This window comes from Lissotriton helveticus, chromosome 3_1 (assembly GCF_964261635.1).
Source record: "Lissotriton helveticus chromosome 3_1, aLisHel1.1, whole genome shotgun sequence".
Classification (NCBI taxonomy): Eukaryota; Metazoa; Chordata; class Amphibia; order Caudata; family Salamandridae; genus Lissotriton; species Lissotriton helveticus.
The window spans coordinates 1,917,972,396-1,917,995,422 of NC_136061.1; the positions used below are offsets into that span (position 1 = coordinate 1,917,972,396).

General features: G+C 51.2%; 2 protein-coding genes across 3 annotated transcripts in view; one reads left to right on the top strand and one right to left on the bottom strand.

The window, feature by feature from the left end:
- Nucleotides 1-23,027, bottom strand: part of PTPN5 (protein tyrosine phosphatase non-receptor type 5) — a 588,489-nt gene that overhangs the window by 275,995 nt on the left and 289,467 nt on the right. The window lies entirely within an intron of this gene.
- On the top strand, nucleotides 16,881-21,536 carry LOC144825352 (uncharacterized). The gene is made up of 2 exons (XM_078684143.1): nucleotides 16,881-18,023; nucleotides 21,189-21,536. Exons 1-2 carry the CDS (start codon nucleotides 16,881-16,883, stop codon nucleotides 21,534-21,536), a joined length of 1,491 nt encoding a protein of 496 aa, XP_078540269.1.

Below are 23,027 nucleotides of genomic sequence, written 5' to 3' on the forward strand. Positions count from 1 at the left end.
CCAGGGACCAACACACACAGACCACAAATGCACACAGACCACAAACACACCAGGGACCAACACACACAGACCACAAACACACACATACCACAAACACCCCAGGGACCAACACACGCAGCCCACAAACACACCAGGGACCAACACACACAGACCACAGACACACCAGGGACCAACACACACAGACCACAAACACACCAGGGACCAACACACACAGGCATCAAACACACAGACGACGAACACACACAGACCACAAACACACCAGGAACCAACACACACAGACCACAAATGCACACAGACCACAAACACACCAGGGACCAACACACAGACCACAAACACACACATACCACAAACACACCAGGGACCAACACACGCAGACCACAAACACACCAGGGACCAACACACACAGACCACAGGGACCAACACACACAGACCACAAACACACCAGGGACCAACACACACAGACCACAAACACACCAGGGACCAACACACACAGACCACAAACACACACAGACCACAAACACACCAGGGACCAACACACACAGACCACAAACACACACATACCACAGACACACCAGGGACCAACACACGCAGACCACAAACACACCAGGGACCAACACACACAGACCACAGACACACCAGGGACCAACACACACAGACCACAAACACAGCAGGAACCAACATACACAGACAACAAACACAAAAACTAAGATATCTGTGTTTGTTGTAGGAAAAACCGCCAAATAAAATGCTGCTAAATTGCCGCCAAATTTCCATATTTGTGCCGCTAAATTTCCATTTTTGTGCCGCTAAATTTGCTAATCCATGCCGCTATATCCTGGGGGGTCTGTCTAGTAGCGATCGCCACTGGGTAGTTATAGTTAGGTCTGCTTTTCCATAACCAGGACATTTTTGGTTTGCTAATAACTCTGGCCCTATTTGACAAATCTTTACAAAACTTTCCAAAAAAAGGAAATCCACCAGAGCTCCTTCTTGGAAGGTTTTGGGGTGATCCATCAAGCAGGAGACGAGAAAAAAGGGGGTTCCAAAATGCAAAATCCTCATACATTTTTCATAGACTTATTTGGACAAGGCTAAAGAAAAACCTGCTCAACAGAATTACTCCAAATTCAGCAGGAAGCTAGATCTTGGTCTGCAGATTGTGCTTTTTGTGATTTGGTGTAAATCTGTTCAGTAGTTTTTGGGCAATTTGGGGTAAAAACATATAGATATTTGGACAGCTGGGCTCGCGCGAGTCACCAAGGCTTTTGAAGGAGCACCAATTTAACAATAAGGCGTTCTGAATGGCCCATTGAGCTTAATTTCACGTGAGCCATCTCACTCCCAGGGGAGTCAGACTCCTGTAAGAGCGAGAGCTCTGATTGGCAGCCCGCAACATGAGAAAAATGTTGCTGGCAGCCATTATAGGACTCGGGGACTTAGCTCCCTATCCTCAAGTTCTAAAAAAAGAGCTATATGGCAGCAGGGTAGGGATATGCTAATCCCCTAGCCCGATGACGGGGACCCAGAGACACCCCCTCTGCTGGGAGTCTCCTGGGATCTAATATTTTTTAAATGGCGGCCGGGCCGCTTTTATTTATTATAAGTCTTGGGGAGCCTATCCCGGGCCTGTGCTTATATAGGGGAGGAGGGCTATGAGGCTCAACTACCAAGCCTCCAGAGGCCCTAGGGAGCCCTACCCCGGGCCCGAAAATAGTTTTATTGGTGGGGACAGCGCAGCTCCCTATATGTGCAATTAGAGGGCATGGGGAGTCCAACCCAAGGCACCAATTACATTTGTTTGGGGGGCATGTGGCCACCCTCCCCAAGCCTTGAGAGGCCTTGGGAACCCACCACTGGGGCTGAAACATTATGAAATGGGGTGTGGGCCATGTGGTCCCCTTCCCCAAGCCTAAAAAGACCCACGGTGCTCACCCCTTGGGCTGATTCCTTTAAGGGAGGGAGGACCTCCTCCCTGAGTCATTTATTGGCTCCGGGGAATATGTTTTTACAAAAAAAATAATTCAGGCCTTCCACTTTTCTTATAACGTTTGAAAATAAAGCGATCACCGGATATAACATTTAGACGTGAACCAATCAGACCTGCTGCCTGATTATTGGCTTGAGACCATAACTGCCTCAGGCCTACTGGATTGTGCATTAACAGTTCAATACAAGCACACTTTTTACCGTTGAGCGGAAAACCAACATCTGGGCGGAGCCAAAGCCCCTTTCCCAGTATAGCTTCTTAAATCTCTTTTTCTGTTGATCACATAAGGTGGGTGTTCCAGCACCACTGTCAGTCAATGAGTTCAGTTAGGCTGCAATTACTGTATTTCCTGGAAAAGTGTGATGTACCACTCACTTGGTCCCCAGCACTAGACACAAACAAACTATTTTTTTTTGTAAAAACAATTTTTTTGGGCATTTCAGAGTAGAGCATTGCAGTATAATAAGCAATACATACATTCATATCCGAAAATGTGGAATAACAGTTCTTTTCTGAATATATGCCTTTTATGATAACATTCCCACAACCAGTCCCTCCCCATATCCCACCCCCCTTGTCAGTGCGCCAGTGTCCTCTCTCTCATCAGCCAATAAGCAACAATCTGTCCCTCCCTCAAAGCAGTCGAAAGGAGGAAGTAGGTGATGCATTCCATCGGGGGACCTAAACTCCCAGAACCTCCGTCGGTACTCGTGTCAGTTGTGTTCCGTACCGGGAATGGGGAACCTCACAGCCAAAACACCCTACGGCGTCGCTGCCTCACCATCCTCGCTTTGGTGACCCTCAGGCAGTTGCAGCTCGGTCACAAGGGCCTCCCACGCCCTGGCCGTCTCTAGCGCCCTGTCATTATCTAATCGCCTGGCCTGTTGCAGCCGCAACGCGCTCTCTGCTTTCGCCCACCGCTCCAGGGTAGATCTCCAGCGTGAGTAGCTGGGGCCCTGGCTGGATTTCCAATGCATGGTGATTTCCCGTTTGGCCAATATCAGGCCCAAGTCATAAAATTTGCTGGTGACGCGAGTGCGGGGGGTGTGAGGGAACCACAATAATAAACAAACGCCCATATCCGCTTCAATTTGCCGATCTGTGACAGCATTCAGGCAGGCCACCACCGCCTCCCAATAATCAGTTAGCTTCACACAAGACCATAACATATGGGCAAAATCCGCACCTTCCATTCCACATCTAGGGCAGAGTGAAGACGCGCCCTCAAAATACTGCGAGATCCTAACCGGCGTCAAGTAAGCGCGGTGGAGAGTGAAAAATTGGACCATCTGGAACCTGGCATTCCTAGTGCCTTTCCATACTCGCCGCAAAAGCTGCGGCCAAGTCAATTCAGGGATCGGTCGCCCGATATCCCCTTCCCATTTGGTTTTCAACCCGTCCAGGGGCTGCAGCGTTTCCGTCGACAGCCTCCGATAGAGACAGGTGACGGCCTTGTAGGTACCAGCCGCCATAACCACATACTGACAGCTCTCAGACGTCGGTGGTTCAGAAAGGCCCTTCTTCCAGTGATTCTGGATACTAGCCACTAGCGAGGCGTGCAACAGGTAATCCCCCCTCGGGAGGCCGAAAAACGTCGCGCAGCTCCTGAAACGAAAGCAGCGATCCCTCCTTATACAAATCACCGACCATTTGCAGGCCTAGTGCTTCCCAAGTCGCCAGCGCCGACCAATCCCCCCCATGCGGGAAGGCGGTGCACATCCCTAGTGGGATCTCGGGGGCATATGGGCGAGCGACGCCAGATCGCCTATGGCACCGCAGCCAGCAGTTGCGAATCGTCCGCTCTTCCCCCGTGAGCAGGGAAAGGTCCAATTTCTGGTCCAGAATTATTAAAGACATGATGTGTCTCGGAAGGAGTCCGCCTGCAGTCCCCTCCGGGCCTCTGAATTCTAAAGTCATCGCTTGGGTAAGCCACTGCAACTGGGCCGCTATGTAGTACCATTCGAAATCAGGGGCAGCTAGTCCCCCGTCCGATCTGGGGCGCGTCAAAGTGGCCAGCGCCACTCGCCTCCTGCCCGTTCCCCAAATGAACTCGGTGAGCAAGGAGCGTAGCCTGGTGAACACCGATGCCGGGATCCAGACCGGTAGCGTGCGAAACAAGTACATTAGGCGGGGCAGCGCCACCATTTTTAGTAACGCCACTCGCCCTGCGACCGACAGCGGTAGCGTCCGCCAGAACCCCATGCAGCCCCGCAGGCTTCGAATCGCTCTCTCAATGTTACCCTCCAGGAGGTCCAACGGTGACCGGTATATGTACGTGCCTAGATAAGGGAGACAATGATATTCCCATCTCAGCTCATCCTCCGGCTGGGAGTCGTCTGTTCCTGGCACCAACGGGAAGAGGCAGGACTTCCCCCAGTTGACCCTCAGTCCCGAGAAGCGGCAAAAATCTAACAGCAGGCATCTAGCCCCGCGCAGGGTGACGTCCGCGTCAGCCAAAAACAGTAGGCAATCGTCGGCATAAAGGGATATGTAGTGGGTGTCGCCTCTCAGTTGAAGGCCCTCATATGCATGGCCCAGGTGGGCGTGAGCCGCCAGGGGCTCTATAGCTAACGCAAATAGGAGGGGGGACAGGGAGCATCCCTGCCTGGTCCCTCGCCCTACCCTATATGGGGATGAGATAGTAGCCCCGGTCTTGACTCGGGCCGTGGCCGCAGCATAAAGCAAAGTGGTCCACTTCACAAACCGCTCGCCCAGGCCGAAGGTCTCCAGCACGCGAAGCAAATACGGCCACGCAACGCTGTCGAACGCTTTCTCAGTATCGGTCGACAGGACAGCGGCACCTGGTAGACCATCAACATAGCCCCCCATGATCCGAAGCAGTCGACGCACACAGGTGGCAGTAGTGCGTTGGGGGATAAACCCTGCTTGGTCTGGATGCACTAAGGCGCGCATGTGAGCCAGCAGCCGCGTCGCAAGAACCCTGCTCAAGATCTTATAGTCTGTCGTAAGCATGGACAGTGGTCGGTAGGCTGAGCGTGAGGTAGCGTCGCCATCCCGCTTCAGTAAGGGGATTACCAAGGCTTCTCGGGTAGTCACCGGGAGGGTCCCAGTTTCCCAGGCCTCTCGGTATACCGCAAGCAATCGCGGTACCAATATATCTGCATAGGCTGCATAAAATTCGATCGGCAGCCCATCTGTGCCAGGAGTCTTGCGGCGCGCCATCTGTTTAATGGCCACCCGAACCTCACCCTCAGAGATGTCCCCGCCCAAGCGAGCTACGTGCTCAGGGTCAAGCCGGGGGAGCCGCGCCACCCGGAGGAACTCATCCAACTCCTCTGGCACACACGGCATCGCGCTCCTATAGAGGTGCGCGTAATACGTGAAAAATTGGCCATTGATCTCCGATTGAGTGTAAACCTCGTTCCCGTCCGGAGTAGTTAGAGCTACAATCGGGGTGCCGCGGGCTCCCGGAGCGGCCAGCCAGGCTAAGAGTGAGCCCACTTTGTCGCGTTCAGCATGAGCCCGAACCAGGAGCTCCTTATAATCGAAGCAGCGCAACTTCTCCGTTGCCGCTGCCACTTCCTCCCCCGCCGCCGAAACCGCCTCGCGAGCTTCCGGGGTCGCGTGGTAACGCCTCTCCTCCTCGCGTAAGCGATCCTCGTTCCGCATAAGGTCCTGCAGGAGAGTCCTGCGGACTCCCGCGGTGGCTGAAATGCAGACTCCCCGAACCACTGCCTTAAAGGCGTCCCATTCCATTGCCCTACTGGAAGCCGTGCCCGCGTTAGCGCTAAAATAGCCATCCACCCCATTGCCTACCTCGGCCCTAAACACCGCGTCCTCCAGTGCCAACGGGTTCAATCGCCACGTCGGTATAGCTTGGCGTTGCCGCGTCCATTGGACCGCCACCAGGCAAGGGTTATGGTCAGAAATTGTCTTAGCCAGGTATTCACTGTGGCGGACCAAGCATTGAACATCCGGCGTGCATAGAATGCTGTCAAGGCGAACATGAAGCTCGTGCGGAGGGGAATAGAACGAGAAATCTTTCTCCGTCGGGTGTTGGGTTCGCCATGCATCAACCAGGCCCCAGCTACTCTGCCATTCTCGCCTGCTCTGCGCAAGCCTGTGCGCCGCTGCTTGCGCCAGTGGAGGGTGAGACCTATCCAACCCTACATCAAGTACAGAATTAAAGTCTCCCCCCAGTAAGACCGTGTTGGCTAGCACTGATGCCAGTTTCCCCGACAGGCGCGCAAAAAAGGCAGGTTGGTCCACATTGGGGGCGTAGATGCTGCAAAGCGTCACATCCCTCCCGTCCAGGCGGCCCTGTACTGCTACGAACCTCCCCTCAGGGTCGAGCACTGTCTGCAATGGTTGAAAGGGGACCCCCGCCCGCACCCAGATCAAGACCCCCCTCGCAAAGGCCGAATAGCTTGTGTGGAATAGCTGACCCCGCCATCTGCGCTGTAAAGCCCGCCCTTCACGTTGGTCAATATGTGTCTCCTGTAGAAAGGCTATTTGTATCCCCCTACGAACAAGATATGCATGCACCTTGTGGCGCTTCAGCATAGAGTTCAGTCCCCGCACATTTCAGGTTACACACTTTAGGTCAGGTATGGTCCCCATTCACAGTAACAATTGCAGTCCTGACGAAAGATAAAAGTCTAGGCACACTGACAACCCCCCAGAACCATCCCTTGAACACCCCCCAACAACCCCATGTCCCACCCACCCCCAGAATAGGCCCCAAACAGCTCAGACCCATCCAAAAGTCAATAACCTTAGTACAACAGTCTCCGGTAACTACCAGAGTCCCACAATAGGTGTGAGAAAGGGGGGGCAGCCTGTCGCTACACCCAGCAGGTCTCGAGCTAACCATGCCACCAGGTCGGCCCTCCTTGCGCGCCCCAGTTGCCCCACATCCCCACCCCCGCAGTGGCATAAACCATCAGCAGCGGAAGGGAACCCCTCCGCAACCCCGCAGCACTCTGCACATCCCAGTCAAATGCCTCCGCCCCAGGCCCAAACAAGGGTCCAGCTGCAAATACAATACCAGCACGACGGGTTCTGAGGGTCATTCGTCCAATAAGCCATCAGCTGTCCCAGGCGTGACATGAGGCGGCCCCATACCACCAGCGCCCGACTCCTCCGACACTGCCTACTCCGAGCCCTCCCGGGAGCCCGTCTCCGCTGCCGACGTCGCTGTCACCGCCTTGGAAATAGTAGAGACCGCCCGAAGGGCCTCCTTGCGTTCTAGCTCGGTCTGCGAGACAGAGGGTGTCCCGGCCTTCGGCGGTCGCCTCCTGGGTCTTCTGGACCGCTTGGACTTCTGTGTCTTCCTCCGCTGTTCCTCAGTCGCAGGGCGAGCATCCGTTCCAGCCTTGTAGAGCTCCAGCCAATCCCACACTTCGTCCGGAGAATTGTAGAAGGAAGATTTACCATCCAACATGATCCGCAGGCGTGCAGGAAAAAGAAGTGAATAGCGGATTCCCTCCTCCCGTAGTGCTCTCTTGACTGCTAGAAAGGTGGAGCGCTGCCTCTGTACCTCGAAAGAGTAATCCGGGTATATGGAGACCTGAGCATTGCCACCCGGTAGGGCCCTAGTGCTCTCGCCCTCTGTAGGATAAAGTCACGGTCTTTGTAGTGCAGCAAGCGCGCCACCACTGGTCGTGGAGGCCGGCCCTCAGCCGGAGGCCGAGCCGGCACCCGGTGAGCGCGCTCCAAAGTGTAGAACGGGGTCAGACCCTCCGGTGCCACCACGTCGCGCAGCCAAGGCTCCAGGTAGCCCAGCATGTCCGCCCCTTCAATTTTCTCAGGCAGGCCAACCACGCGGATGTTGTTGCGGCGGTTGCGCCCCTCCGCATCCTCCGCTCTCTGTTCCAGTAGGTGCACCCTGTGCTGCAGCTCCCCCATCGCAACCTCATTCGCCTTGGTCATTGGTTCCAGTTTGTCCAGTCGAATCTCCGCCTGCTTGACCCGGTCCGTTAACTTGCCGTGGTCCGCCCGCAGGAGCCCCAGGCCCGTGGACACCTGGCCGATGTCCAGTCGAAGTGCTTCCCTGGTGTCGGCAATGGCCTGTAAAATCTGTTCCAGTTGGCTTTGCGGAAGACCCGGTTTCGAGCCTTCGTCCACTGTAGAACCCTGGCTGCACGCCGTCCCCTCCTCCGCATCTGTTGAGGGCTTTTGGCGACGCCCCATGGTGGCAGCCGGCCCCAGGCGTAAGGCGTCTCCTCAATCACTGCGGCTCGGAGGATGCAAGGTGCGCAGCAGGGCCCCCAGTCCCAGGGTCACCTCCCACGAGTCTCTCACTGCAGCACAGGGGGGCTCCGGGCCCAGCACCCCACAGCCAGGAATCCGGTAGTCGGTAGTGCGTGCATGTGCCCCTCTAATGGGACGGGTCCCTGTCCCTGGGTGAGGGGGTCAACTCCAGCGCGTGTCCGACCAGCACTAGTCCCGGGGGTTGGAGCTCACAGTCCAGAGGCCTCCTCAGTACAGCAGCGCCCAGGCCGGCAGTGCCCAGCAGAGTGCCCCAGGTCTCAGGCACCTCGGTGGTCCCCCCTTCGCCGCGTCCCCGAGGCTCCCACTGCCAGGGATCTGATGAAAGTAGGCAGGAGGGGGGGGGGAGGGGGCACCTACCGCCAGACTTCCTCTCCTGGGAGTGTGCTGTGTGTCACCGGGTCCGGGCTCCAGAAGCCCCCGCCGCCACCCGTGACGGCCCAGTCTCCCCGTCGATAGGCCCCGCCAGCTGTTCCTGCCCCAGCGCCTCCGCGGGGCGGCCCGTCCTCCGCCGCCGAGGCTCCGGTCTCACCGCCGCTGATCCGGTTCGCGTGGTGATCGGTGGCCGGGCAGCTCGCACCGCGGGTCGGCCACCCGTTCACGCGAGGCCGGGGATCCCACCGAACGCCCAGGCCGCTCAAAATGGCCAGCGCCGCGCCGGAGACCCTAGGGCCAGCGCGTCTCTCTGCTGTCTCTGGGACCGCTCCTCCGTCCCAACGAGGATCCGATGGTGCGCGGGTGGAGATGTGGTCCAGCCCCTGCCAGCGGTGTCCGCGGAGGGGATTCAGAACAGGATAATTGGGAAGGCCGGTGAGGAGCGCAGAGCTCACGCGTCCATTCCTCGCAGCGACCAAGCCACGCCCCCAGACACAAACAAACTAAATAAAAGAGCACATAAAAAGGGGGTGAGATGGCTGTCTAGTGATGATTGTAATCCAAGGAGATGTTGCTCATGGCTAGCAATGGTGACAAGTCCTGTTACTTCGGTGCTCTGGCCAGTTTAAGGGCATGAGGGAGTCTTTTGTGACATCGAGGCTTCAGGGAACCATGCCTTGTTTAGAAACAGTGTAGTTGGGGCTTTTCGGGACTATTCAGAGCTTTTGTGGTCAGGCCTAGTTTAATGTCCATTTGGTTTCTTTTAACCTGATCGACCTAATCTCTTCCCAAGACCAGTGTCTCAATCCAGCAGCGCCGATGGATGCGAGTTGCAGTAAGATGTGTTTCTTATATTTGGCCCCCATGGCCAGTTCTCTTGGTGAAAGCAGATGCACGTGATGAGACGTTCATGTCCCTGCGATGCATGTTTTTTGGGTGGTCTATGTCAGAGGTGTGTTAATTACTTGCTGATGTTAGGCTGTGCATCAATGAAAGAATGTCTGTACGATTTTCAAGGCATTGCAATGTTCTCACTCCCTGTTAATTTAGGATAGCAGTTCTTAAAATCGCTGTGTGGCTGTTAATTAGCTTAGAAATAATTAGCAGACTTCTCCATTCATTGTGAAATAATTTCGCAGCGTTGGTAATTTGTGTTCGTTTATATAAAATTAAAAGAGCACTGTTTCTTTCTGTTTTAACTGGTGCTGAGCTAATACCATCATTTGATTTGAAGTGATTAGTACATTATTCACACCAAATGTAGGATATGACTTGAGGGATAATAGTGGAATTTCTGAATCAGTGTTAGACTTCCGTTTGATGTGAGACTGATGTACATAAACTTGATGGCATGTAGCGCTGATTTTGGCGGCTTTGTAGCTAAATTGTTTTTGGCAGGTTTGGTGCTAATGTGAAACCCCTCTACAACCTCTCTTGGGTAAAGGTATAAGCTTCCCAGATGTTTGGAGTTCTCAGTTTCAAGCAATTAGTTAGAACCTGACAATTAGTGATTCTAGGAGATTTATTCTAGACAGTCGATAGCTGGAAGGGTCTATGTGTTTCATCTAAAATGTGTTTTGGCTAAAAAAAGGTATGTTGGCTTTGGCCTGCAGTAGCTAATATTCTGAACAGGGAGGATGCCATGGCAATTCTTGTGTATCCATTGTCTGGGTGCAAGTTCTATTCTGGTTTGGAACCATGGTGCCATCGTTCCAGCTGAGTGTACGAGATCTTGTCAGTTGAGCCAAGGTCTGGAGCAGTCAACAGGAATTGATGTGTGCTGTCCATGTATATCCAGGAGTTGCAGTTGGATCCTGCCTTTGTCCTACCACACATCTAGCTCCTATTTTGTTGTGGGTAAAGGGCCTGCTTCAAACTAGATTTGTGTTAGATGTGGGATGACACTATTGATGACCATATTGATTACCATAGTGCACTCCCCTCAATACTTACAACACTCAGGACTCAGGTTTAGTGTGGTCAAAACATTCGCCATCTTGAAAATGCCCTGGCACATAACATTTTGAGCTTGTTTTCAGTACGGTAAACAGGACCTACCGAAAAAGTTTGCATGACTACACCAGGTTAGTTTTACCCCATTGGTAAGGGAGTGTCTAGGAGTCATCCCCACCCACTAGTTAGTTCCATTCATAAATGTGCCAACCCAAGGCACCCCATCAGAACACCTTCTGGATCTGAGACCCTGAGATGGAATCCCACCGAATCCAGAAAGAGCGTCACTCACCCGCTATACTGCCAGAGGCACTCCCATGTATTGGGACCACATGATCTTTGACTACCATTGTTTTTATTGATTTTATGTGTTTTATTTCCCCTTTGCACTTGCATTTTGTGTCTCCTTAAAGCTGCAGCGTGGGAGTTTTTTCACAGAGCGTACAGATTTGCCAGGTGTGGGATGCGCATTTGAAAGCATGAGAGAGAGAGAAAGGTGTGGAATGTACTTCTCTGTCTCGGGGTGTAGTGTTATATGCAGTGGTAATCAAATATGTATTTTGTTGTACATTTGGAATTTAAGTGTGTGATGCTATAGACAGTGGTGTACAAATGTGCATTGTGTTGTACATTGGGAAGTTTTATGAAGTTTTTACTATTGGCTTTGACATGCCCTCATGCCATCTTGAATTCTGACTCTGTCTAGCTTGAGCTTTGCGCACACAGGCAGGCCCCAGATCACTCAAGTTGTTTAGGCTATTCACGTTCAAGATTGTTTTCTGTACTTTTGGAGATGTTTTGTACTTTCTCAAGCTTCACTAAGATGAGGGGCTGGAACATGTGCGAGCGTAGAATACATGAGAACTCCTTTTCCTTGGTGCAGAGAAGGTCCTCTCGGAAACCTCTAGTACATTGAGATTATAAAACTGGGGTTTGTTGACTTGGAAACTGGGATTTTGGGATCTAAATGAACGAAGGACCCGTCTAATTCAGTGTAGCAGTTCCCAGCTTGCTGAGTCTGGGAATCCATAAGTCTGGGGTGGGCTAAAATTAAGTTATTGCAGCCGGTGATGTCTTTTTTCTGATTATTGGCATTGTGATGTGTGAGTGTGCCTGTGTGCACATTCAAGTCTCCAGTGGTTATAAACATCTGATGTATTTAGTGTATATATCTCTATATCTTTTCATGCTTTCCTTTGGTTCATTTTCTCTGATTACTTGCATTTAACAGTGTTTATTTCTTGCAGTGTACATCCAGTATTATTATCATTATGTTATTCCATGTATTTTATTCTATGCATTTACAGTTTTATTTGCTTACTTGTAAGTGTGTCAATATTGCTTACACACACACATATATATATATATATATATATATATATATATATATATATATATATATCCACACGAAAAAGGTTGCCCCTTCGGAAGCGCCCCATACAAGGTGAGATTTGCTTTTTTTTCATTTGGTTTATTCAAGAGACTGCCGCATGGAATCGGAAAATATCACAGCAAGAAAGTCAAGCCTTACGCGTTTCGGGCCAGCGCCCTTTGTCAAAGGCTGTGTCCATATGCACACACACGGCGTAATCAGCTTTCAAATATGCAAATGGTACCCGCCTGTGTGGGCGTGGCTGTTCGCACAGCCCCGTGGTACCTGAAGTCTTGTTCCTCGAGTGAGGCGCTGTGTGATGCAAAATCAAGGAAAATGAAAATGGAAACCCCAGTGGGTTGCTCTGACCAGTTCCAATATCCCATGCTGGCGTTTCGTAGTCTCTTGCTAGCTCCTTGTCCTAAAAAATAGCGTACGCCGGTTGGCGTCACCACAGGTCCGCAGTGGCGGCTGAGCTGCTTCCACGACCGGGCCGGCCGTAAATACATCCACACGAAAAAGGTTGCCCCTTCGGAAGCGCCCCAAACAAGGTGAGATTTGCTTTTTTTTCCTTTGGTTTATTCAAGAGACTGCCGCATGGAATCGGAAAATATCACAGCAAGAAAGTCAAGCCGTACGCGTTTCGGGCCAGCGCCCTTTGTCAAAGGCTATGTCCATATGCACACACACGGCGTAATCAGCTTTCAAATACGCAAATGATACCCGCCTGTGTGGGCGTGGCTGTTCGCACAGCCCCGTGGTACCTGAAGTCTTGTTCCTCGAGTGAGGCGATGTGTGATGCAAAATCAAGGAAAATGAAAATGGAAACCCCAGTGGGTTGCTCTGACCAGTTCCAATATCCCATGGGATATCCCAGCTCAGCTCCCATGGGATATTGGAACTGGTCAGAGCAACCCACTGGGGTTTCCATTTTCATTTTCCTTGATTTTGCATCACACAGCGCCTCACTCGAGGAACAAGACTTCAGGTACCACGGGGCTGTGCGAACAGCCACGCCCACACAGGCGGGTACCATTTGCGTATTTGAAAGCTGATTACGCCGTGTGTGTGCATATGGACATAGCCTTTGACAAAGGGCGCTGGCCCGAAACGCGTACGGCTTGACTTTCTTGCTGTGATATTTTCCGATTCCATGCGGCAGTCTCTTGAATAAACCAAAGGAAAAAAAAGCAAATCTCACCTTGTTTGGGGCGCTTCCGAAGGGGCAACCTTTTTCGTGTGGATGTATTTACGGCCGGCCCGGTCGTGGAAGCAGCTCAGCCGCCACTGCGGACCTGTGGTGACGCCAACCGGCGTACGCTATTTTTCAGGACAAGGAGCTAGCAAGAGACTACGAAACGCCAGCATGGGATATTGGAACTGGTCAGAGCAACCCACTGGGGTTTCCATTTTCATTTTCCTTGATTTTGCATCACACAGCGCCTCACTCGAGGAACAAGACTTCAGGTACCACGGGGCTGTGCGAACAGCCACGCCCACACAGGCGGGTACCATTTGCGTATTTGAAAGCTGATTACGCCGTGTGTGTGCATATGGACATAGCCTTTGACAAAGGGCGCTGGCCCGAAACGCGTAAGGCTTGACTTTCTTGCTGTGATATTTTCCGATTCCATGCGGCAGTCTCTTGAATAAACCAAAGGAAAAAAAAGCAAATCTCACCTTGTTTGGGGCGCTTCCGAAGGGGCAACCTTTTTCGTGTGGATATATATATATATATATATATATATATATATATATATATATATATATATATATTTCTATATTCATGTATATGTTGTTTTAGTTGACATCTGGGAAAGCCTTTCTGTTAGAGGGAGTTGCACAAATAAAACCCCACGCTTTATTCTGAAAACTGTCTTTTGATGTACCTCATTTTATGAGGATGAAATCCCTTTCCAGGTGTTTTCTTGCTTTGCCGTGTATGTGCCTCTATGTGGAGGAGCTGTATTTTCTATTATTTGGGAGTGTGAAGCAATACACGCGCTCATCAGCAGCAGACTTGACGACGGCAACGCAGAACGCCACAGCCAGGCTGGTCCTCGACCTCCCCTGGCACAGCCACATCAAAAAAGTACAGAAGAGGAGTGGAGCCGATGTCTGTGATCTGAGAGGAGTACTGACGGACTGGACTTGCAACTGGACTTGGACTGAGCTTTCCTGTTGGCCTCTGCCTGATACTTTCAGAATCTCGAAATGCCCTCCCCTGAGGTCCTGGGGGACCTACAAGTGTACTCCTGTGCTTGTATGGGTCTCAGAAGAATTTGCAAAAATTTTCTTCAGAAAGGTTACTAAGCCTCTTTCTAGACTGGAGTTTAAAAACTTTTTTGATCTTTTTCAGTTCCAGATTTTCATCTGGACCAATCTGCTTGTTGTAGCCCACCAAGATTCCATCCTGGTTGGCCCCAAATCACAGCTAGGTTACGGTCTACTGCATCCATAGACTATGATGGTGCTTAGTGCTTTTTGTTGGTATTTCTACTTAAAATGTTATCATTCCTCATATCGGAAGTCATCTTGTTTATTAAATTTGTCTTTATTTTACTAATTATTATTTTAAGCATGTCAATTTTGTGCCATGTCTACCAACATAGATACCAAGGGGTTGACGTCAGGTTAATTTAGTGACTTTGAGGTTTCAGCATAACAAAAGCGGTAATTATTGCTTGAAGAGGGCACTTGCCTGCCACAAATAATACTTCAATTTCTTTCAATAATAGCCTGGAAATAAGACTGAAGCAACATGTCAACTTTGACTGCTTTAGTTCTCTGCATTCAATCAATAGCATGGATTTCCAGGCATATGCAGTTCTCTGATCTTTATCTACTTTTGTTGAGTGGTAATTACAGATTAAATCATGATATTATTTCATGAATCATTTTGGCACATTCTCAGTGTGTGTACCAGTAGCGGCTGTTCTCAGACCCAAGTGGTGGGCAGCACAAGGGAAATACCTAAAAAAAGGACACTGAAAAAATGGCAAAAAAAATTAAAAGAGCACATACCTGCCGCTGCTAGATGCCACCTTGCTCCTCTGCTCCTGTCCCAATCCTCGCCTCCCTGATGTCCTCGAACTGGTGCACACTTCACAGGCTCCCAGATGCCAATCCAGATACTGGTCTTATTCAGAAAATACTATTACTCAGCATGAGAGAAGCGCTGGTATAGGTCTGAGCAGCTGTGTTTAGTGTTCAGACAGGGCCTAGGAGCCTGTGTCAGTTCTCCACCCAGCTGTGCAACACAGCTCGGGTTGGAGTAGTGTGCATTTCGGTTTAGCTGTGCTAAGACAGCTGACCAAACTGACATGTGCACTGACAGTGTCCACCGCTCCTCCTTCCTGCTGCTGACTCTCATCGCGATGGCCCCACCCCTGCTCTCAGACTCGGCTGGCTCCGTGAAAAATTAAATGATGATAAAATAGTTTTTTATCATTTTATTTTTCATGTTTGCCTCTGCTGACTGCCAGCAGTGGGGTGACACTCCTCCACCATAACTGAGGAGCCATTGCTGGTGTTCACTTGCTCATCACACAATAGTATGGTAAGCTGGAGAGCTCTACATCTCCAATGGTAGATTCCAGTGAATTCAGAAGAAAATCACTCATTTTTCATCCTTTCCCAAAAACGTTATGAATCCAGAGATTCCTTGAAACAACGTGCCCACTCCCCTTCCCTATAGTATAGCACGCCTACAGTTCACCGCATGCCCTCTTTGACACATGAAGTGACCTTGCCATGTCTGCCACTACCTGTGGCCAAAGGTAGCATTGATATTGCATTAAATTGGGACAGGGTGAGGTATCATAGGAACTCATTGGTCGAGCCCACCTTCAGAGTTAGTGAAAGCGATTTCTTCTAAGTTATCCTGTGGACCTGGTACCCATGACTAGTAATTGTGGCTATTAGCAGTCTGGATTCTAAAGTTGTGATGGAGCATACACACAATCCCTTCGTAACATCATATGGTGTCCATTTTGAAACCTGTCATTTTCGTTTTAAAATCATTTTAGTTGCATCCGGAAGGGAATTGTACATTGGTTTCGCCATTCCGACCTAAATTTCACACTGCTTTCTAACTCTCTTTTTGCTTCAAAGGGAAATCTCTTGACAGAGACCAACTGCGTAGTGCCCCAGGTCTCTTCTCTCAGCCCCACCCTCTTCAACGTCTACACGGGCTCCCTTGCAACCATCGTCAGGACCCATGGACTCAACATCGTCTCTGTGACGGGGCTGGGGAGCCGGACACTCAGAATAAGGAAGAATGGTGGATGGCCACACCCCTTTTACCGTGCTCCTTGTCCCCACAGCATTCGCCGGCGGCATGGACCGAAGAGGAGAGCTCGGTCTGGTTCCCAGAATATACGGACGACGGTCCCTTTAAGACGATTGAGTATGGTACCGAGACTCCACCCCCTGAGGACGCAAGGGCGTCAAAAGCCGACACACCTGGAAAGGAGATGGAAGGCGCTTGGAGCAGGGCGGAGAATCCGGAGGAAGCTGACGAGAAGCATCTGGAAGCCGTGAACCAGGAGGACGACAAGCCAGGAGGCCACCGTTTCCACGCTGCGCCCTGCCACGTTCCCACGGGAGGAGCGTGGCTCCAAGAGGTACGGGGCCGGGTAGCGGGCAGGGTCGGGCGGAGGAAACATCAGTGACCGTTTTCCCAAACCAGCCTATCCTCCCCTCCCCTCCTGTCCCTGCACGAGCACTCCACCAACCCCGGGGTAGTGTAAGACTGCACGGACTGTTCATCCCTCACTCCCGACCCCTTTGAGTACGTCTATTACGTATGGTGTCCTGACATTTGGTTTCCTTTCATTTACCGGTACCGGAGCGGAACCCAGAGACAACGCCCGGAGCAGCCCGAACCTCAGGACTTCAGTTCTTCCCGAAGATCCTCCCACCGGACACCTTTATTTCTCTGTTTCGTTTATCTTGAGTTTAATGAAGAAGACTTACATTCCAATAAAGCCTTCGTTAAAACCTTTACTGAAGGCGCCTGTCTTTCTCTTTGAGCCCCCTTCCCCAGTAGACTCCTCGGTCCTCAGGGCGAAACCTCACGTCCCAGCCTCGCCAGGACAACTGGTGTCAGAAGTGGGATCAACATCCGTCTGTCCCGAAAAGATGGAGGCCCTAATCGATCATATAATCAAAGGACAGGATAAACTGGAAAAAGCCATGGAAAGCCAACTATCGTCCGCCCAGGCCGATAGGGATTTGTTCACCCACACGATAACGGCTCAGCTGGAAACGCTTAAAAACATAAACCCTGCTCCCCTAGTCGCTCAAGGCGAGGTGAGAGTGCACGCACCACATCCCCCCGGGGTGTCTCTCCAGAAATACGTGACAGGAGACGACCCCGACGCCTTCCTGGTGAACTTCGAAAGAGCAGCACGAGCTCTGAGTTGGCCGGAGGAAAAATGGCCCTTCTTCTTAGCCCCTCTTCTCACTGGAGAAGCACAGTCGGCCTATCAGGCGGCTAATCCCCTTGGTACCACCCCGTACGCTACCATTAAAATGGTAATACTCGACCATTTGGGTTTGGATCAGGAAGCCTATAGGGTGAGGTTTCGGAAAGAACGGGGTATACCTGGGGAAAACCCAAAGACGCTATTTTACCGGTTAAAAATGTCAGCCGACAAATGGCTACGCCCTGACATCTGTAATAAAGAAGACATCCTGAAAAAAATATATTTGGAACAGTTCATGGAAGCCCTGCCTTACGCTACTCAGCGTTGGTTGCGACAACACGTGGGACTCACAGTAGAACACGCCATTGAAATGGCCTCCCAGTATGCGAGAGCGCAACCCAAGTCTCTCACGTGGGAACCGGACAAAACGCCGAAACACCTCCCGCCTCCCAAACTGGAAAAAAAATTCAAAGGCGGGCTTGAACCGCCTAGACCTCTTCGTCCGCCGAGCATGGTCTTTCAACCCCCCAACAAAGGGCCTCAATGCTTCGATTGCGGTGAATGGGGCCATATCGCAAGAATGTGCCCAAAAAGGAAACCACCAGAGGAGCCCATGGAAGTTGGCTATATTCCGAGGACTGTGCTGTACTCAGCCGAAATGGGTAGCACCTTCTATGTGAGTATGAGGATGAATGGTTACACAGTCCAGGCCTTGCTAGATTCTGGGTGCAGGCAATCAGTTATCCAAACTAGATTCGTTAAACCAGACCAGTTGAATCCTAAGGGGCCGGTGTATATAAGATGTGTCCATGGGGATGTTAAACCGTACCCGGTTGCTTCCATCACGATCCACCTTCCAAACAGGGAACCATGTCGGGTGTGGGTAGGGGTGGTGGACTCCCTTCCTGAAGACCTGATCTTGGGAACAGACAATCCCGAATTCCTTTCTCTCTTCAAAGAACACCTTTCCCGTACCTCACATGCCAACGCCCTTCCCGCCTACCTGTCCCCCGAACCCTGGGTTATAGACCGCAGTTTCCGTTTTGCCCAGACCGAGGACCGGACCTTAGCCAATGCATGGGAAGCAGCCCACGACTCCGATAACCATCCCCCTCACACTTATCCGCACTTTAGGATAAAAAACCAGCTTCTGTATAGACAAAACAGAGCGGATGGAGACGAACAACTACTGGTACCCCAGTCGTTTCGAGAGCAGGTCCTTTTCTTTGCTCATGCCCACCTGACGGCGGGACATGCTGGAAAAGAAAAGACTACGGATAGCATTATCCGACATTTCTTCTGGCCAGGGATACATAAAGACGTGCAGGACTATTGTGCCAAGTGTGAAGTATGTCAACGGCAAAACACTCGCCGACCTCCCATGGCCCCCTTACAAAAGATGCCAATCATAGGAGTCCCATTCGAACGGGTCGGCATGGACATTATCGGGCCATTGCCAAAGTCTAGTCGAGGGAACTTGTATGCCCTAGTCATAGTGGATTACGCCACCAGGTTTATAGAGGCCTTTCCACTGAGAACCCTCACCACCGCAAATATTGCAGAAAAGTTTGTAGAATTGTTTTCTAGGGTTGGGTTTCCTCGGGAAGTCCTAACCGATCAGGGAACTCCGTTCACATCCAAGTTAATGAAAGAGGTCTGTGCCTCCCTTGACATAAAACACCTGAAAACATCGGTGTACCATCCCCAGACCGACGGTCTGGTGGAGAGGTACAACCAAACCCTGAAAACAACCCTGAAGAAAATGTTATCAGCCGAGGGACCCTCCTGGGACAGGCTCTTACCCCTCGCCCTCTATGTTATTAGGGCCCAAAAGCAAAGCAGTCTGGGATGTTCCTCCTTCGAACTCCTGTATGGAAGGGTGCCTCGTTCCTTGCTTGAAATAACCAAGGATATGTGGGAGAACGAAGAAGTCGAAGAACAGAAGTCCATGTTGGACTACACCAGTCACTTGCGGTCCACCCTGGGAAAACTGCAAGAGTTAGCATATGCTAACCTGGAAGTGCAGCAGAACAAATACAAAAAAACATACGACAAAGGAAAGAGGTTAAGGACCTTGAAGAGAGGTAGCTGGGCCTTGGTGCTCTTTCCCTCTGGGGTAACTAAACAGAAACAGGAATGGCAAGGTCCGTATCAGATAATCGATACCATTGGTCGTACTACTTACCGGTTACGCCTGTCCCCCTCTAAAACACAAATCTTTCACATTAACATGCTCAAGGAATGGCTCGGCCCTAACCCCGGGGACACCCCATTGGTTGCCCAGACGGGTCTGGCCCCGTCATCCACTCTCGAGCACCTAGTGGTAAACCCCGAGCTGAGCCCTCAGGAAAAAGAGGAGTTAGCCGAGACCCTGAACCCCTTTTCCGGCGTATTCTCGGACTTGCCCGGAAGGACCAACATAGCAGAACACCGCATAGAAACCCTACCGGGTCATGTGGTGAAGCAAAGGCCTTACCGAATCCCAGCGGCCCGAAAGGAGACGGTCCGCAAGGAAGTCCAGGATATGCTAAAACTAGGGGTCATACGGCCCTCCCAAAGCCCGTGGTCGTCGCCCATTGTGATGATCCCCAAACCAGACGGGTCCAAACGTTTTTGTATGGACTTCCGGGCACTTAATGCGGTGTCCCAATTCGATACATACCCCATCCCCAGGGTAGATGACTTGATAGAAAAAATAGGGGATGCCCGTTACATAACCACTATAGACCTCACCAAGGGGTATTGGCAGGTGCCTCTTCGTGAAGAAGACAGAAAAAAAACGGCCTTCGTCACTGATGACGGGGCCTATGAATTTACGGTTCTTCCCTTTGGGTTACATGGGGCTCCTGCCACCTTTCAACGTTTAATGAATCTAGTGCTGCAACCCTTCACTTCCTTCAGCTCGGCCTATTTGGATGATATAGTGATTTACAGCCGAGACTGGAAGGACCATCTGATGCACCTGTCTACCATTTTGTCTGCTTTGGAAAGAGCAGGACTGCATGTAAACGCAAACAAATCCCGAGCGGCCTTTAAGACAGTGAACTACCTGGGGTACGTCCTGGGTGAAGGGTCGATAGCCCCCCAAAGTGAAAAGGTACGAGCGATCACTGCGGTTCCCTTTCCATCCAACAAAAGAGAGGTACGCGCTTTTCTAGGACTGGTGGGGTATTACCGTAGGTTCATCCCTCAGTTTGCTGAGAGAGCAGCCCCATTGACGGACCTCCTGAAAAAGAACGCAAGGCCTAGCGATTTCAGGCAGCCCCCTCCTGAGACCCTGCATGCATTTCAGACTTTAAAATCCATCCTGACCACGGCCCCTCTGCTGACTTCTCCTGATCATACGAAACCCTTTCTCTTAGCGACGGACGCCTCCAATGTGGGTATCGGGGCCGTTCTGTCTCAAATAGGGAGCGATGGGGTGGAACATCCCGTACTATATGTGAGTCGGAAGCTATTTCCTAGGGAGTGCAAATATTCCACTATCGAGAGGGAGGCTTTAGCGATAAAATGGGCAGTAGAGAAGTTGAGATATTATCTCGAGGGAAAACCATTCATCCTTCATACTGACCACGCACCCCTGCGATGGATACATCAAAACCGGAGCACTAATCCCCGAGTATTGAGATGGTTCCTGTCTCTCCAACCCTACGCCTTTACCATTCAACACCGTAAGGGAAAGAACAACGGTAACGCGGACTTTCTGTCTAGGGTCTTCCCTCTCCCCGAACGGGAGAAGCCAGGGGGGGAGGTGTGTGACGGGGCTGGGGAGCCGGACACTCAGAATAAGGAAGAATGGTGGATGGCCACACCCCTTTTACCGTGCTCCTTGTCCCCACAGCATTCGCCGGCGGCATGGACCGAAGAGGAGAGCTCGGTCTGGTTCCCAGAATATACGGACGACGGTCCCTTTAAGACGATTGAGTATGGTACCGAGACTCCACCCCCTGAGGACGCAAGGGCGTCAAAAGCCGACACACCTGGAAAGGAGATGGAAGGCGCTTGGAGCAGGGCGGAGAATCCGGAGGAAGCTGACGAGAAGCATCTGGAAGCCGTGAACCAGGAGGACGACAAGCCAGGAGGCCACCGTTTCCACGCTGCGCCCTGCCACGTTCCCACGGGAGGAGCGTGGCTCCAAGAGGTACGGGGCCGGGTAGCGGGCTGGGTCGGGCGGAGGAAACATCAGTGACCGTTTTCCCAAACCAGCCTATCCTCCCCTCCCCTCCTGTCCCTGCACGAGCACTCCACCAACCCCGGGGTAGTGTAAGACTGCACGGACTGTTCATCCCTCACTCCCGACCCCTTTGAGTACGTCTATTACGTATGGTGTCCTGACATTTGGTTTCCTTTCATTTACCGGTACCGGAGCGGAACCCAGAGACAACGCCCGGAGCAGCCCGAACCTCAGGACTTCAGTTCTTCCCGAAGATCCTCCCACCGGACACCTTTATTTCTCTGTTTCGTTTATCTTGAGTTTAATGAAGAAGACTTACATTCCAATAAAGCCTTCGTTAAAACCTTTACTGAAGGCGCCTGTCTTTCTCTTTGAGCCCCCTTCCCCAGTAGACTCCTCGGTCCTCAGGGCGAAACCTCACGTCCCAGCCTCGCCAGGACAGTCTCCTATGCTGATGACACTCAAATGATCCTCTCCCTCACCAACGAACCCAACGTCACCAGGCACAACTTCCAAGAAGGGACAAAAACCATTGCCACCTGGATAAAGAACAGCTGCATTAAGCTCAACTCAGACAAGGCAGAAGTCCTCATCCTGGGATCCACCCCTCCACATGGAATGATACCTGGTGGCCCCCACTCAACGGACCATGCACAAAACATTAGCAATATATTAGACGCATCGCTCACTATGGACCACCAGATCAACTCAGTATCCTCTGTCTGTTTCAATACCCTCTGCCTGCTGAAAAAGACCCTCCGATGGATCCCCACTGAATCCAGAAATACCGTCACTCACACGCTCATCATCAGCAGACTCGACTACGGCAACGCACTCTACGTCGGCTTTACCCAGAAAAACCTCCGCAAGCTATAGAATGTCCAGAACGCCACAGCCATACTGGTCCTTGCCTTCCCCCGGCACAGCCACATCACTCAACACCTCCATGAACTCCACTGGCTCTCGGCAGACAGAAGAATAACCTTCAAACTCCTCACCCATGCGTACAAAACCCTCCACTAAGATTACAGGGGAACCCTACTTACTAAGAACCAGGGTAATTGTATTATACTAAAGAGACAGTGGTTCTTGTAGACACAATAAATAATAATGGAATAAAAACACACAATGGCAATACTTTTGTAAGAAAGAGGATAATGCAAGCGGAAAAAGAAACTCCTACACAATTAAACACATTCAATGTTTATATTTGCAACAGAAAAGAAGACATTGATATGTGAATATATCATTTTTAGGAATTTTTAACAGTTCTAAATTTTGTGCATTCCTCTTTCTTACAAAAGTATTGCCATTGTGCGTTTTTATTCCATTATTATTCATTGTACAAAACCCTCCACAATACCGGACCAGCATACCTGAACAGCCACCTCTCCTTCCACGCACCCAAAAGACATCTCCACTCCACCCAGCTCATCCTGGCCACCGTCCCATGGAACCGCAAGACCAGAATCGGAGGAAAATCCTTCTTTTTCATCACTGCCAAGA